We start from the raw sequence: 17,693 nt of genomic DNA, 5'->3' as shown, positions 1-17,693 counted from the left end.
GGCTGAGCATGGCTTGGGGGTCATGTGACTGGGTGGGTCAAAAGATTAGAAACTCACTTTAACAAAGCTCTTGGAGCCGGGTTGGACTATATGACCTCTGGGGTCCCCTCCAGCCCTTGGATTGCTGTGCTGTTTCAAAGCATCCTCTCAAGCTGCGTCCAGGGCCAGGGTTTGTGGTCCTTCCTTCCTCTTTTTTCTTTCCCTCCCTCCCTCTATCCACCCATCTATTCATCCATCCATCCATCTCTCATTCACATGCCTTTCCCTTCCCTCTTTCTCCCTCCTCTCCCTTTCTGTCTTTCTTTCTCCCATCTCTCCCTCTTTCTTTTTCTTCTTCCTTTTAAAGAAAGAAAGAAGGAAAAGGAAGGAAGGAAGGAAGGAAGGAAGGAAGGAAGAAAAAAGAAAGAAAGAAAGAAAGAAAGAAAGAAAGAAAGAAAGAAAGAAAGAAAGAAAGAAAGAAAGAAAGAAAGAAAGAAAGGGAGGGAGGAAGGAAGGAAGGAGGGAAGGAAGGAAGGAAGGAAGGAAGGAAGGAAGAAAAAGAAAGAAAGAAAGAAAGAAAGAAAGAAGGAAGGAAGGAAGGAAGGAAGGAAGGAAGGAAAGAAAGAAAGAAAGAAAGAAAGAAAGAAAGAAAGAAAGAAAGAAAGAAAGAAAGAAAGAAAGAGAGAGAGAGAGGGAGGAGGGAGGGAGGGAGGGAGGGAGGGAGGGAGGGAGGAAGGAAGGAAGGAAGGAAGAAAAGAAAGAAAGAAAGAAAGAAAGAAAGAAAGAAAGAAAGAAAGAAAGAAAGAAAGAGGAAGAGAGGGAAGGAAGCAAGGAAGGAAGGAAGAAAAAAGAAAGAAAAGAAAGAAAGAAAGAAAGAAAGAAAGAAAGAGGGAGAAAGAAAGAGGGAGGGAGGGAGGAGGGAGGAAGGAAGGAAGGAAGGAAGGAAGGAAGGAAGGAAGGAAGGAAGGAAAGAAAGAAAGAAAGAAAAAGAAAGAAAGAAAGAAAGAAAGAAAGAAAAGAAAGAAAGGAAGGAGAGCTACCATGCATCTCTGTGCTATTCGTGGTATATTTTCAGCTGGAACCTTTTTCTACTTAAATCAGGGGTCCCCACACTTTAAGACTGGTGGACCTCAACTCCCAGAATTCTCGGAGTTGAAGTCCACGAGTCCTAAACCGGCCAAGTCTGGAGACCTCTGGTTTAGTGACCCTTCGAAGTTATTTATGATGGTCGCCGTGGCCCCAAATCATCATGATTCCCCCCCCACCTCCTTTTGTGACCTTCGAACAAGCCAAGTCAATGGGGGACTCCAGATCCACTTAACAGCCGTGGGGCTAACTTAACCAGGCGCAGGGATTCGTTTAACAACGGCGGCAAGCAAAAGTCAGCCAAAACAAAAAACAACAACAACAACCCCAGGGCGAAGCTCATTTTAAGCACAGGCCGCGCTTATAGCCAGAGGAACTTTGTGGGCTCGGCTGCGTGGATTACCTGTCACCTCTACGGTCTCGGAAAAGGGCATTGAGGGAAAAGAGGGAACTGGGCCCTTCTGGATCTTGGGACTTTACCCTCGGGCGCCACTTGGTGTGTTTACTCAACACAACGGCAGCAGCGCTGCCAAAAAGGGTTGACAATCCACCAGAGGAGGAGCGAAGGGGGAAGAGAGAAAGGCGACCCTTTGAAAAGAAGGGGTGGGATGTAGGGACGTCGGTCGGGCTGCTGAGTGAAGGAGTGAATGAATGAAGCTATGAAAAGCGAAGGAGCAGCGGAAGGAGGGAGGGAAAGGGACAGTCGAGGGAGGAGAGCGCCATGCCTAGAGGCCCAAGGAGGACCCAGCCTCCGGGAAGGAGTGACTCAGGGCCACCCAAGAGCCCCAAAGGTCCACAAGACACTTGTTAAGAGAGGCCTCCTCTTGCATCTCGTTCCTGACACACCACACACACACACACACACACACACACACACACACACACATACACACACGGCCCTGAAGGTAGCTTAGGATGCAGCCTCCCCCATCAGGTGCCCTCTGGATCTCAAGGCCTGCCATTCCTCCTCTGGCTGGCCCCAGGTGGGATGGAGCTCTGCTTACCTGTGTCGGGAGGACAGCCATGCCACCAGCAAGGGAGGAGCCCCTGGGATGCTGTGAGAGCTCATGTGTGTGTGTGTGTGGGGGGGTGCCTGCACCTGTGAAGCACCTGACACCTGGCTCAGGAAGGGAGAGAACGGAGGGCAGCCGGAAAGAGACACGAGGGCTCACCTGGTGCAATGCGGTCAGTCCATCCTCGTTGCTCAGATTGGGGCTGATGCCGTTCTGAAGGAGCCGGTGAACTGTAAAAAGAGAATTATTTCTCTCAGACCAGGATCCGGGGCAGAGCCGTGGGTGGTGGTGGGGGGGGGGCAGGTGTTGGCCCCAAAGATGCCAAAAATACACCCAGCCTGTTAAGGTCCAATCTAGACAGGGCAATTCCTCTCCAGATCCCGACTTGCAGTGCACAAGAAGACGAACAATTTGGGCCCACAGCCTGGGAGGGGTAGGGGGCTAGGAGGTAGGGATAGAATCAAGATTGGAGAGATTCGACCTGGAAATAAGGAGAAAGTTTCTGACAGGGAGAACAATCAACCCATGGAACAGAAGTTGCCTTCGGAAGTTGTGGGAGCTTCATCACTGGAGGCTTTCAAGAAGAGACTGGACTGCCATCTGTCAGAAATGGTGCAGGGTCTCCTGCTTGGGTGGGGTTGGACTAGATGACCTACAAGGTCCCTTCCAACTCTGATGATCTGTTATCTGTTAAGATCACGGGAAGTGTTGATACCACTTTTATGAAGCCTGAGTAAGGCCACAGCTAGAGTCCTGCATCCAGTTTTGGTCACCACATTATAAAAAAGAGGTTGAGACTCTAGAAAAAGTGCAGAGAAGAGCAACCAGGATGATGAGGTAACGGGAGGCTAAAACATACGATGAACGGTTGCAGGAACTGGGCCTGGCTAGTCCAGGGAAGAGAAGGACCAGGGGAGACAGGAGAGCAGCCTTCCAATAGTTGAGGGGCTGCCCCAGAAAGGAGGAAGGGGGTCAAGCTATTTTCTAAAGCACCTGAAGGCCAGATAAGGAACAATGGATGGAAACTGACCAAGGAGAAATTCAACCTGGAAATAAGGAGGAATTTTCTGACTGTTGGAACAATTATCCAATGGGACAGCTTGCCACCAGAAGTGCTCCATCAACGGAGGTTTTCGAGAAGAGGCTGGACGCTGCTTGTGTGAAATGGTGTATAGGGTTTCCTGCCAGAGCAGGGGGTTGGACTAGAAGACCTCCAAGGTCCCTTCCAACTCTTATTATTTTGTTAAAGCCCAAACCAAACTTTCACCTGTGGGCAAGTAGGGCCCTTTTTAAAGACTTGTGGAGTTCCAACTCCACAGGTCATAAAGGGGGCCATATTTGCCCACCCCTGACCTTGACTCAGAGGCCTCCTCAAGGCCACCCTTCATGGCAAGGTGCCGCCATCAGCGGCCGGTGCCAGGCTTGGAGTCAGCTGAGGGACTCACAGAGGGAATGCCAACCTTGACAGGGAAGGAAGCCAAGAGCTTAACCTGCATTCAGGTAAGAAACTGAACAAACAGTCCAAAGGCCTGATCTCACAGGCACCACGGCCTGTTGTGCCCCCAACAAACTAAGGCGTTTTGCCAAGGAAGGAACAGCCCAGGAGGGCGTGGAGGAGCAGCAGGGGGGGGGAGCCCAGAGTTCACAAAAACTTGCAATTTGGTCCATTAAGGCAGTAATTACCCACATACTTATTTTAAAAACAAGACTTAGTTTATTGCAACGCTGGGAATTGTTTTCATTCCCAGCCGGAATTAATCTCAAAACAGTCCCCCGAGATAAGCACCCACCTTTCAGTTCTGTGAAGTGCTGCCAAAAACAGAAGTATCCAATGAACTAGAAAAGAAACCAACCGAAGTACACAGAGCTTCAAGGAGGTCTCGGAACCAATCAAACTACGTACTTTGCTTCCTGCAAAGGTTTCATCCCCTTGGCCTGACTTTGATCCCTTATGGGAGGGGCCATCACCTCCCAGTCGCCCCTTTTGTCTTAGCTGCTCTCGCCTTCTAGCAGCTCTGCACACATGCGCCCTGGAACAGGCTCCCCTTGTTTCTCTGCCTCGCTGCTGCCAGACTCCGAAGGCAGCACCCCACTCCCAGATGGTCCTGGCCCCACCTCTGCCTCGGACACAGGACCCTCATCCGAGTCCTCGCCACACTCCCTGACTGGTCCCCTCTCTTCCCCACTGTCCGATTCTGCTGCGGTCTGCACCGGCTGCCGGCGAACCACAACCCTTTGTGGCTTCCTCAATGGGCAGCAGGTACCCCAAAATCCTGCAAGCAAAGGTGAGGACACTACCAGATTCTGCCCGTGGAAGCATCGGGGTTCGGCATTCCCTAATCCTGAGTCACTCTTCTGAATACAGGTAGTCCTTGACTTACAGTCACAGCGGAGCCTAAATTTCTGTTGCTCAGTGAGAAAGTTGAGTTGCTACTCAAGAAATGTGTTAAGTGAGTTTTGCCCCATTTCCCGACCTCTCTTGCCAATGTCGCTCACTGAATCCCTGAGGTCGTTAAGTGAGGAACCCAGTCGTTGAGTGAATCTGGCTTCCCCGCGGACTCTTCTTGTCAGAAGGCCTCCAAGGTCAATCCCGTGACCTTTGGGACACAGCAGCCGTCATAAATAGGAACCACAGTGGCCCAAGCATCTGAATTTGGATCCCGTGATGGCAGGGATGGTCTTAAGGGTGCAAAGTGGTTCGGATCGCTTTTTTCAGGGCCGTTGTGGCTTCCGGTGGCCACTAAATGAACCATTGTAAGTCTGGGACCCCCCCCCCCCTGTGTTATTCTTTTTCCCTTTGCTTGACAGTAAAAGACCTCCAACGACCCCTTCCAGCCTTGTGAGTCCATGCTTTTTTCTTTCCAAGATTAAAAAATAATAATAAAAGTCCTTCACCAGAAGCAGCAGGACCAGGAAGTCAATAATCTTTGTAGACATAACACTACGGAAGGGAACAATCTGTCACCCCGGGCGATGGACGGATTCTTTACGGCCTTCAAATATATATATATATATAAAACATAATAGTTAAGATAATGCAATGTAATGATATGTTATAATTGACTATTGTGAAATGAATGACACTATGAACTAGGTTTTGTAACCGTTGAGATTTGCTCGAAAAGGATGATGCAAATTTGCAATTACAGTCTAACAATGATTGGATAATAATATGATATTATGCGGATGGTAGTCTTACACTTTATGAATTTTAATATAAAATTAGGAGGGAATGACTGTTAATATCGTGCACAAGAGATATGTACCAACTGACACACTGTACAATGGAAAGAAGATTTTATTTAATCTTGTATGTTTTGTGTTTATGTTTGTCTTTAAAAATATATATATGTTTTTAAAGATAGCTATCATGGTTTATATATGGTGCTTGCGGGTGGGTGTCTCCTTATACAGAAAGACCATTATGGCACCGTCTTGAATAGTAAGCTAAGTTCCGACACCAAAGGCGGGACATGGTGGCTGGGTTCGCACGACACACTGAACCGCGGCTAACAGGACCGAGCTGCCATGTTCGCAGGACAATCGAACCCAGTTACAGCTTGGTGTTTTACTTATGCCAGTTGTCTGGTGATACATATATGATGGCAAGATTGACGCCAGAGGCTAAGACAATGTGCGGATGAGCAGGCTACTCTACCCCATGTTAGCCAGACCGGATGCTGGGTGAGCCTAGCCAGCATACAAGATGTTCGCCTCCATTTCTGAAAGAGAAAACCAACATTCATTTCTTCCTTTCCTTTCCTCCTTCCTTCCTCCTTCCCTTTTTTTCTTCCTCTACCTCAGTTCCTCTCTCCCTTCCTCCTTCCCTTCCTCCCATCCTTCCTTCCTCCTTCCCTCCCTCTTTTCCTTCCTCTCTTCTTTCCTTCCTCCCATCTTTCCTTTCTTCCTCCCTTCCCTCTTTTCCTTCCTCCCATCTTTCCTCTTCCTCCCTTCCCTCTTCCTTCCTCCCCTTTACTTCAGTCCCCTCCGTTCCTTCCTCTTTCCTTCCTCCCATTTTTACTTCCTTCCTCCCCCTCCCTCCCTTCCTTCCTTCCTTCCTCCCATTTTTCCTTTCTTCCTCCCTCCCTCCTTCCCTTCCTCCCATCTTTGCTTCCTTCCTTCCTCCCTCCCTCCTTTCCTTCCTCTCCTTTCCTTCCTCCCATCTTTGCTTTCTTCCTCCCTTGTTTCCTTCCTCTCCTTTCTGTAAGAATCAAAGATACAGCTTATTGATCTATTAGATGCAGTAAGTCCTACGGATGATAGCAGGCCCCAGAAGAAAGAGAGATGAACCAAAGTTTTCAGCTAGGATGGTTTCAAAATATACCAGAACTATTTATAATTCTGCTGAGCCGTTGCTAACCATGAAAACATATTTTTTGCAAAGTATGCCCTTGGATGGATAAGTTTAAAATAGGAAGAATAAAACTGTGGGAATGAGGAACTGAAAGTAATGTACACAGGTGTTTAAGGAAAGTGTCGGTTAGTGAAGTTGTGAAGCGTGTATGTGGTTGGAAGAAAAGGATAAAGGACGGGGTTGGAGATCAGCTTGGGGCCCTTTGATTTATGGCAGTCCTTGCAGGACCTGCTGTATGTCATTGGACCCTATTGAAATGGCTTATTAATGTAAGTGTATTACTGCTATTATATCTCTTATATCTATTCATTTCTTATGTTCCAAATTATCAGAAACGATAAACCTCTGATCTTAAAGTAAGAAGTTTTGTTTGTGTTACTGTCTGTTTCCTACTGGTATTTTTCATGACATTTCCTTCTTCCCATCTTTGCTTTCTTCCTCCCTCCCTCCCTTCCCTCCGTTCCTTCCTCTCTCTCCTTTCCTTCCTCTCCTTTCCTTCCTCCCATCTTTGCTTTCTTCCTCCCTCCTTTCCTACCCTCTGTTCCTTCCTCTTTCCTTCCTCCCATCTTTCCTTCCTCCCTCCCTCTCCTTTCCTTCTTCCCATCTTCCTTTGCTTTCTTCCTCCCTTTCCTCCCTCCCTTCTTCCTCCTTGTTCCTTCCTTCTCTCCTTTCCTTTCTCTCCTTTCCTTCCTCCCATCTTTGCTTTCTTCCTCCCTCCTTTCCTACCCTCTGTTCCTTCCTCTTTCCTTCCTCCCATCTTTCCTTCCTTTCTCCCTCCCTCCTTTCCTTCCTCCCTTTCCTTCCTCCCATCTTTGCTTTCTTCCTCCCTCCCCTCCTTCCCTCCCGTTCCTTCCTCTCTCCTTTCCTTTCTCTCCTTTCCTTCCTCCCATCTTTGCTTTCTTCCTCCCTCCTTTCCTACCCTCTGTTCCTTCCTCTTTCCTTCCTCCCATCTTCCTTCCTTCCTTCCTTCCCCTCTCTCCTTTCCTTCTTCCCATCTTTGCTTTCTTCCTCCCTCCCTCCCTTCCTCCTTCCTTTCCGTCTCCTTCCTTCCCATCTCTCCTTTCCTTTCTCCCTCCTCTTCCTTTCCTTCCTCCCATCTTTGCTTTCTTCCTCCCCTCCTCTTTCCTACCCTCTCTTTCCTTCCTCTTTCCTTCCTCCCATCTTTTGCTTCCCTTCCTTCCTCCCTCCCTCCCCCTTCCTTCTCTCTCCTTTCCTTCCTCCATCTTCTTCCTTCTTCCTCTCTCCCTCATCCTGGGCGCTTCTCTCTGAGCTCCCTTCTTACCTGCTCTGAGCCCCTTATGTTCATGACCCAACTAGGTAACATAATCAGTGCACTCAGAGACTCCATATCTATGCTGGATGCATATGAAACGAGAAACCCTCAAGTAAGTGGGTTTTTCAAAAACGGGGTAAGATTGTGCCACGTTATAAGCGAACCGGATCTTGAGGGTGGGTGGGTGGGAATCCTTTTACTGAGTAAAATGACTGGTTAGACCAGACGAAGACAAGAATGCAGAACAGGTGGTGGTTTGGGAAATGAATGAACGGGGAAAGTTGACGGACGGGAAGCTGCCCAGAAAAAGGCCCTTTGTTTCGGATATTGAAGTGCGTTCATGCGTACCCATCGCGAGGGAACGAAGGTAAACCTAGAAAGATGACAGATCGGATGGTTGATGACAAAAGACCGAGAGATCCAGAGACCGATACAAGGACGATCAGAGGCTCCGCATGTCAGTCAGCCCGGGAGTGTTTTTTTGGCAGCGGGAAGTGGGTAGATCTTGAGCAGGGGAGGAAAAAAACAGACCTGGAAGAAGAAAAAAGAAAAGGGGGAAAAAAAAGAGAGAGTGAAAGTAGGTGGGGTTCAGGAAGAGAAAAGCGATGAAATGATTTGGGGTAGCACCAAAAAAAAAGAGAAAGAATATTTAGGAATGTTAGTGACAGCAGCAAAGGGTAGAATGGAAAGCAATGCTTTAAAATCAGGGGTCTCAAACCTTGGCCACTTTAGCCTTGGCGACTTCAAGTCCCAGATTCTCCAGCCAGCAAAGCTGGCTGGAGAATTCTGGGACTTGAAGTCCGCCAAGGCTTAAAGTGGCCAAGGTTGAGACCCTGATTTAAATTCCTGGGATGCAAGATGGAAAGCAGGAAAATGGAAGAATAAACCCAGTTGGGGGATATTGGAACAAGACAGGGAGGATAGCCTGATTGTGGTTTGTTTCCCTATGTGGGCTGAGCCAATTTTGGGGTGGCCATGGGGAGACCTGCACCTGGAACGGACAGGGAGCCAGACCAAATGAAGAAATCGCTGGCAGTCCTCAGCTTGCAACCTTTCTGCCACTCTGGGCACGGCTTCTGCCCGTCGATATACAAGGCGGGGTGGGGGCACGTATCCCTTTAAGCAGAATGGATCTCTTCTTCTGCAATTCAGAACTGCCCTTCCTTTTTTTTTTTTTTAAAGACTTCCCAGAGTTCAATTTGAGTTAGGCCCCTTGTAAAACTTTCCTGTCTTTTAAAATCTTGATTGATTGAGGAGTTAGCCCTTGGGCCACTTCGAGGTGCAGAGTTCCAGAAACAAATCTATCTATATAAAAGCGAAATACCCACTCAGGCATCCTCACAAAATCTCCAGGATCATCAAACTTGAAATTTGGCCCGTATTTTCCTCTTGGCTTCTAGGGGCTCACTAAGAAAGGGTTTTTCCAAATGACCCTCAGGGCATTTAGAGCATTTCCTATACTACTACTACTACTACTACTACTACTACTACTATTATTATTATTATTATTATTATTATTATTATTATTATTATTATTATTATTATTAACAACAGGCTCTGATGCTAAGGAGTTCTACTCCCCCTCCCCACCCGAAAAGAAATCTCTTCCAAATGCAAAACACAAGCAGAGGAGGTTCAGTTTCACAGCACCAAGCAGCTTTAGCACAGAACAGTTGAGCTCAGCCACACCCAGGCTCCTTGCTGTCTCCTTGCTCACATAGCAAATACTCTTTCAGTTTCCAAACAGCCCTCAACTCTCTCACACTGACAGGACTCTAGCCAGATGAATACCGATGGATGCTGATAGGCAGAGGTACAATTCCCACCCCCTTATTTTCCTCCCCCAAAACTAAGCCCGACCACATAGTTTCGTAGAGAAACATGGGCATCCAGCTAGTTATTGCTAAAATTTGGAGGGAAAGCCATTTAAAATGGGATTGGATAAAATACGATTTAAAATGACGTTGGAATAAAATACAATAATTTAAGATAGAGGTAAAATAAGATAAAATTATATTTCTGTGTCACCCCTGCAAGTCAGTAAAACGTTTCGTCCATTGCAGCCAGTCCTCGACTTAGGACCACCACCGAGCCCAAAATTTCCACCGCTAAGCGAGACAGCGGTTACAGTGGCTTTTGCTTGATGTTAAAGTGAATCATGGCAGTGGTTAAGTTAGTAGCCCGGTCATTAAGGGAATCCGGCTTCCCCGTAGACTTTGCTTGTCGTAAGGGTCACTGAGACCTCCGTCGTAAGTATGAGTCGGTTCCTGACAGTCTGAATTTTGATGACGTGACCCCGGGGGTTGTTGCAATGGCCGTACATGTAGAAAAGGGTCGTCGGTTGCGTTGGAACTTTGAATGGTCACTAAATGAATTGTTACAAGTGGAGGACTCCCTGTGCTGCCTTTTCAGCGGCTGAAACTAGGCTGTTAAAAGCAACACTCTTCCCCACCTTCTTTCTAGAGCCGTTACTATTATTCCAGTTTGTTTATCTCCAAACCTTCCTGCTAGGATTAAGTTTAAAGTCCTCCTGATGAAACTCTCCTGGCTTCGGCCAAACACGTGACTAGTCCTCATGAAGGCCAGCCATCTATCATCCAGATAAGGCCAAAAAAAAAAAAAACTACATTTCTTCCACTGAAATGCCACTCCTTCCCCTAAAGGAGAGCCGGCTGGCAGGCTTTACGACTTGTGGACTTCAACTCCCAGAATTCCTGAGCTAGCAGGCAGCCAGTTTTTACAAAGAAATATCAAAGGTAAAACCAGAGACATATCTTTTAGGCCTGAGGGACAAGGAACTTGGAGGGGGGGGGAAATAAATGGAACTTAAGAGGCTATACCTATTGAAGGAGCAAGATTGCCCAAAAATGGAAGGAGACTTCAATCCCCACAACGGATGAATGGCTACAAAAATGGGATGGAGTTAGCAGAGAGGGTTAAATCGACTGCTTTGATTAAAGAAAAGGATACCATTAATTTTGTTTTTATTGGGAAATCGCTCCTGGACTCTGTGCTTGAGGTGGAGAGAAAACAAAAGAAACTCTGATTTGGGGTTTTGCTGATGAGATAGGTTTGGTGATACAGAAAAGGCTAATGTGTATTATTGTAATAAAAAAGTAAGGAGTTGAGGTTTTGTGTTGTTACTTTATTCTCCTGCACCAAAAGGGATGGAAAGTCAACGCTTTCCCTTGTCCTTTTCCCACTCTACCCTGTACTTTTTCTCCCTTCCCTTTTTCCTCTCCTATTTACCCTCTCTTTTCATTTCACTCTATTGGATTGTATTTTAAACTAATCCAACATTTGAAACACAAAGGAATCCTGGGAGTCGAAGTCCACAGGTCATACCAAATTGCCCCTCCCTTTATGCCAGGGGTCCCCAAACTTGGCCACTGTAAGACTTTTAAGACTGGTGGACTTCAATTTAGGAAATTACTTTAAAGATTTTGGACTTCAATTCCCAGAATTCTCCAGCCAGCTGGCTGGAGAATTCTGGGAGTTGAAGTCCACAAGTCTTAAAGTGTTGGCTGGAGAATTCTGGGAGTTGAAGTCCACAAGTCTTAAAGTGTTGGCTGGAGAATTCTGGGAGTTGAAGTCCACAAGTCTTAAAGTGTTGGCTGGAGAATTCTGGGAGTTGAAGTCCACAAGTCTTAAAGTGTTGGCTGGAGAATTCTGGGAGTTGAAGTCCACAAGTCTTAAAGTGTTGGCTGGAGAATTCTGGGAGTTGAAGTCCACAAGTCTTAAAGTGTTGGCTGGAGAATTCTGGGAGTTGAAGTCCACAAGTCTTAAAGTGTTGGCTGGAGAATTCTGGGAGTTGAAGTCCACAAGTCTTAAAGTGGCCAAGTTTGAAGTCCACAAGTCTTAAAGTGGCCAAGTTTGAAGTCCACAAGTCTTAAAGTGGCCAAGTTTGAAGTCCACAAGTCTTAAAGTGGCCAAGTTTGAAGTCCACAAGTCTTAAAGTGGCCAAGTTTGAAGTCCACAAGTCTTAAAGTGGCCAAGTTTGAAGTCCACAAGTCTTAAAAGTGGCCAAGTTTGAAGTCCACAAGTCTTAAAGTGGCCAAGTTTGAAGTCCACAAGTCTTAAAAGTGGCCAAGTTTGAAGTCCACAAGTCTTAAAAGTGGCCAAGTTTTGGGAGCCCTGCTTATTTATGCCAACAAAGCTTAGCAGGAAGGAATAACTGTGAGTGGGCTTGATAAGCCTTGGAAGTGACCCATCCCTAATCTGTGTTCCACAAAACAAGAGGTCAGGATTCTCTTCCTGGAGGTGAGGAGTTACCAGTTATAGCCGGTCTTTATGGTTATACCGATAAAACACCGCATTCTTGCCTGCCATCTGGACATCAGAGGTCAACCGCCTGTTTCCTGCTGAGTAGGCAGGATTGGTTTCTTGGGTTTCTTCCCGAAGTCCAACCCCCTTGGAAGCAGGAGACTTTATGGTATATATATAGGGTCACCTGCTCAAGCAAGAGGGTTGGACCGGATGACCTCCCAGGTCCCTTTCCAACTCTATTCTTCTACGTTCTATTTGCCTCTGTTCATCTTCCTACATTTTATTTTTTATTCAACCCATGATTTTTGAGAGACCGAGGCTGTTTGAGTTCATGCACAAAATATTCCCACGGCCTGGAGGGGTGGAATATTCCCCACGAGCTGCAGTATTGCTTCAGTGGTTGAAACATCACGACTGAAATAAACATCTCAGTGAAGATCTGTGAAGTTGTACGAAGAGATCAGGTTCATTGCTCTTCCAATGGACTACCAACCAATGAAGGAAACTAAGGCTAAGAAGAGCAGCCAAGAGGATAAAGGGGGATGAAGGCTAAATGATAGGATGAAGGTTGAGGGAAGTGGCCTACGGAAGAGAAGGAGCGACATACAGCAGACTTCCAATATCTGAGGGGCTGCCCCAAAGAAGAGGCAGTCAAGCTATTCTGCAAAGCCCCTGAAGAGGCAGGAGAAGAAGCAACAGATGGAAACTCATCAATGAGAGAAGCAACCTAGAACAAAGGGGGAATTTCCTGACAAAATGAGCACCATTAACCGGTGGAAGAAGGGAACTTCCCTCCAGAAGTTGTTAATGCTGCCATGCTGGAAGTTTTTAAGAAAAAAAAAACTGGACAACCATTTGACCAGGATGGAATAAGGTTCTCCTGCTTCAGCAGGGGGTCGGACTAGAAGACCTCTAAGGCCCCTTCCAGCCCTAGGCTTTTATGTTTTAGGATGAAGAATATCTCCCACGTCTGCTGCTTCTGGTTGTTCACAGCCCCAGAGTTTTCTCTCTCATTTGACTTGTCTTCCTTGTGGAGAGCAGCCTTCTGTTTGCAGCTACTCAACCTTTGCTTTTTTCTCGAGCTGAAAAGCCTGGCCAGGGGTTGCTCCAATCCTCTTTATTTTCTCCAAGCTGTAAATATATGCTAGGGTTACTTCAAATGCCACGAGCGTTACAGAAGCCATCGGTCTATTTTTGCTTCTGTTTCTGCAGTCCACTATCACTAGAACAAATTTTAGTGTTAGTTCTTCTAGTAGTTATTTTTTTCTAAGGCGAAAGTTTCAGAGTAAATCAGAGGTCTCCAAACTTGTCAACTTTAAGACTTGGGGGACTTCAACTCCCAGCTATGCTGGCTGGAGAATTCTGGGAGTTGAAGTCCCCAAGTCTTAAAGTTGACAAGTTTGGAGACTCCTGGACTAAATAGTGAACATTGTTACATATAAAGAAGGATGTATGCAAAAGTGCTCAGTGCTGTATAGTTATGAAAGTAGTTCCAATATAATCTGGTAAAATATAACTCAGGCACAGGATTTATTTATTTTTTTTGCATGAAATTTTGTCTACCGCTCAATGCCAGCTCTCTCTCTCTCTCTCTCTCTCTCTCTCTCTCTCTTTTGGTATAGGTAGTCCTTGACTTATAAAGTTCGTTTAGCGACCGTTCAAAGTTACAACGGCAGTGAAACAAGCGACTTATTCACATTTTTTCACACTTTACAACCATTGTGGCACCTCTGTTGTCATGTGATTGAAAATTCAGATGCTTGGCAACTGACTCCTAGGTCAGGATTCCAGCAATCGCCCTAATTAAATCATGATCCTCGAGCCAAACTTCAAAAAACTTCCAAGGATTCATTAGAGGCCACATGCTGGCCCTGTCCTGTATGAAGCCAACTCTGGCCTACAGAGTCCCTATGACCCTGTTTCCCCTCTCCCGCCTGGGCGTGTCATCAATCAGATTCTCCAATTGAGCACGTTCCCAGGCTGGGTGTCATCAATCACATTCTCCAATGAAATATATTCACGGGCCAAAACTCTGGTATTTTAGTTATAATCTTTTAAAGATAAGAGTTGGAATGTACTTTCGCTTTGCTGCATTGCTCTTCCAGATTTCCTTCCTTTCCCCCCCCCCCTTTTTTTTATGGCAACTACTAAAACAAGCACAGGTATGTTTTATGAGTTGACATTCGGCTCCTCTCACTTCTTGAAGGTGACCTGTATGTGGTCGCAGCGTCCCATGGGGGTCATGTGATCTCCTTTTGTGACCTTCTGACAAGCGAAGTCAATGGGGGGGGAAGCCAGATTCACTTAACAACCGGTTTACTAACTTAACAACATCAGCGATTTGCTGAACAACGGTGGCAAGAAAGGTCGTAAAACAGAGCACTTAATTCACTTCACCCTTAGCAATATAAATTTGGGGCTCCATGATGGTCATAAGTCAAGAACTCCCTGTAGTTCTGGAAGACAGTTTCAGCTGCTTACTATATACTATTTTCTACTTGGTGGCAGGTTAAGTCAGACGTAGGTTTCTATTACATGACTGTCCCCTGCTTCAGGATATCTGCAGAAAATATATATGAGGAATTCACTTATTAACTTCCTAATGTGGATCCATTCTAGAAGCAAGGAGAAATTTCCTGACAGTGAGAACAATTCATCGGTAGAACGGAAGCGGATGCTTCCTCACTGGAGGCCTTTAAGAAGAGACTGGACAGCCACTTGACTTGGACGGTATGGGGCAGTGGTGGCTGACTTTTTGGGGCTCCTGTGCCAAAAACTGTGCACCCGCTCGCGTGTCAGCACCCAGAAGGCAATGCGTCCCCCCCCCCACCCGGCTGTCCCCTTACCTGTACTGTGCCTCCCCGCTGATTTTCGGCTCGTTTGAGGCCTTTTTTTAGCCTTCAGGAAAGCCTTTGCAGGGCGAAAAAACGAGCCTGTTTCATCACTTCCAGTATTTCCAGAAATACATGAAGTGACGAAACAGGCCCATTTTTCGGCCTGTAAAGGCTTTCCTCGCGCTCGGGGCGGGGGGGGGGGGGGGGGGGGGGGGGGGGGGGGGGGGGGGGGGGGGGGGGGGGGGGGGGGGGGGGGGGGGGGGGCGGGGGGGGGGGCGGGGCGGGGGTAAAGGTTGGGGGGGGGAGGGGGGGCTCCTCCTTGAGCGGAGGGGTGGGTTAAGTCTCTATTCCCTTCAAGCCCTAGGATTCTATGATTGTATGTATCACTGGTTTCCAAATAATGGATTACAGGTATTCCTTGACTTACAATAGTTCAGTCAGTGACCGTTCAAAGTTATAATGGCACTAAAAAAAAAAAAGGTGACTTACAACCGTTTTTCACACTTACAACCGTTGCCGCATCTCCATGGCCACGGGATCAAAATTCAACAGCTGGTTCATATTTACGACGGTTGCTGTGTCCTGGGCTCACGTGATTCCTTTTAGCGACCTTCGGACAAGCAAAGCCAATGGGGAAGGCAGGCTCACTTAACGACCATGTAACTGACTTAACAATTGCAGTGATACACTTAACGACTGAGTTCCTAACTTAATAACTGCAAGAAAGGTCGTAAAACGGGGCAAAATTGGCTCAACAATGGTCTCACTTAGCAACAGAAATCTGAGGCTGAATTGTGGTTGTAAGTAGAGGACCCCCTGTACTTAATGCTTAACGAACCGAATGAGTCCAGATGAATCAGAAACCAAATCTTGGAAGAAATTTATTGAATAATGAAATAAGAATACGTGATGAAATGGCAAATATGACAGATAAAAGCATAAGAATCTAGTGAATATAGAATAAGAAATAAAGAATTTTAAGATATGATATATAGAAGAGTATCATTAAAGAAAAGTAGAACATGAATTAAATATTAGAATATGAATTAAAATTGGATAAAATAAAAGTAAAAAATATAAAAATATTTTTCGAAAATCTACAGAAAATGGAAAATGCAATGATACGATAAGAAATGGAAGATATGTGAGATAGATATGTAATTATGGTCATATCTGCATGGAAATGTAAAAACCTGGAAACACACTGTTCACTAAAAGTGATGTAAAAGATTAAAAATAAAAAACTTTTTTGGGAAGAAAAAACAAAAGAAATCAAATCTTGGATGTGACAATTCTCTGGAAAAACTAAAAAGGGCATGGTGGTCCAGAAACTGTCCCCAGTGACATGTCTTCTCACCATTTGTGACAGCTTTTTTGTCTCATCTACCTTTTCACACACAGAATAAATGGGGAGAGAAACTTCAGGGGGTCCAAAGACAAACCCCAAATGTCTTTTTTGCGTCGGCTTTCGCAACTCCTGAAAATGCCGCATTGCACCAGTTTGACATAAGGTCTCCTGCTTGGGCAGGGGGTTGGACTAGATGACCTACAAGGTCCCTTCCAACTCTGTTAATCTGTTAAAGGAAGATGAGAAACTATGAAAAATTAGGATTTATACAGGAGACCCACAAAAAAAAAAGCAGACTACCCCCCAAAAAAAGATTTATCTGACTTTAATGGGTACAACGTACCTATTGTATCCCAATGCCACCGGACAGCAAAAGAATTTAAAATGGCAACACGGGCCATGAAAAGGCTGCCCACCTCGACGTACATGTGCCCGGCCTAATTCCCGGAGACACATAAAACAAAAGGCTTCTTGTTTGTCCCCACAAAGAAATTGTTGCTTTGCTTCCTTGGGGGAAGTCTCTAAAATATGAGTAAACTGTAATTATGTCTCTGCTCCCTCCTCTTTTCTTTCTTTCTTTCTTTCTTTCTGACAGCCTAGTTGGTTGTGTTTGTTTTAATCTCCCTCAAAGGTTACCAAGGGAGGAGCCCCACAGACAGAGAGCAGCCCTGGGCTCCGGCCTAAGAGGGAGACAGTAATTCCATCTTCCTTCCTTCCTTCCTTCCTTCCTTCCTTCCTTCCTTCCTTCCTTCCTTCCTTCCTTTCTTCTTTCTTTCTTTCTTTCTTTCTTTCTTTCTTTCTTTCTTTCTTTCTTTCTTTCTTTCTTTCTTTCTTTCTGTGTGTATATATGTATGTGTACGTATGTACGTATGTATATATATATATATATTTTCTTAAGTTTTCATGGGTATTTACATGTATGGTATTCGGCTTTGTTTGGGTATTTTTCCACGTCATTATAGTTGTGCTTTTAAAGTTGCCAAACGTTGCTACAACTTTAAAAGCACAACTATAATGACGTGGGAAAATACCCGAACAAAGCCGAATACCATATACATACATACATACTGTATTTGTTTTCTTAAGTTTTTATGGTATTACATGTATGGTATTCAGCTTTGTTCAGGTATTTTCATCGTCATTATAGTTGTGCTTTTAAAGTTGTAGCACGTTTGCAGAATCTCATCTGCCATCATCAGGCTTCTATATTGTGTTTGTACGGAAGCCTGATGATGGCAGATGAGATTCTGCCGAAACGTTGCTACAACTTTAAAAGCACAACTATAATGACGTGGGAAAACATGCGAACAAAGCTGAATACCATAAATATATATACATATATATATAAAGAGAGAGAGGGAGAGAGAGAGAGAGAGAGGAGGGGGAGAGAGAGGGAGAAAGAGGATGGGGTGAGGGAGGAGAGAGAGAGAGAGAGAGGAGGGGGGAGAGAGAGAGGGAGAGAGAGAGAGAGGATGGGGCGAGGGAGAGAGAGAGAGAGAGGGAGAGGGGAGAGAGAGAGGAGGGGCGAGGAGAGAGAGAG

General features: G+C 45.8%; 1 protein-coding gene across 2 annotated transcripts in view; it reads right to left on the bottom strand.

Moving 5' to 3' along the window:
• Positions 1 to 17,693, bottom strand: part of PPP1R16A (protein phosphatase 1 regulatory subunit 16A) — a 47,523-nt gene that overhangs the window by 13,936 nt on the left and 15,894 nt on the right. For both annotated transcript variants that reach the window (XM_087958923.1, XM_087958921.1), the window contains one exon: positions 2,238 to 2,308. In XM_087958923.1, coding sequence (XP_087815049.1) covers positions 2,238 to 2,308 — 71 coding nt within the window. The remainder of the gene's footprint in view (positions 1 to 2,237; positions 2,309 to 17,693) is intronic.

The sequence above is a fragment of the Notechis scutatus genome, chromosome 3 (assembly GCF_049901735.1).
Source record: "Notechis scutatus isolate UNSWTSFEM ecotype Mainland chromosome 3, rNotScu1.2, whole genome shotgun sequence".
Taxonomy (NCBI): domain Eukaryota; kingdom Metazoa; phylum Chordata; class Lepidosauria; order Squamata; family Elapidae; genus Notechis; species Notechis scutatus.
This window is presented reverse-complemented; position numbering and strand designations above follow the sequence as displayed.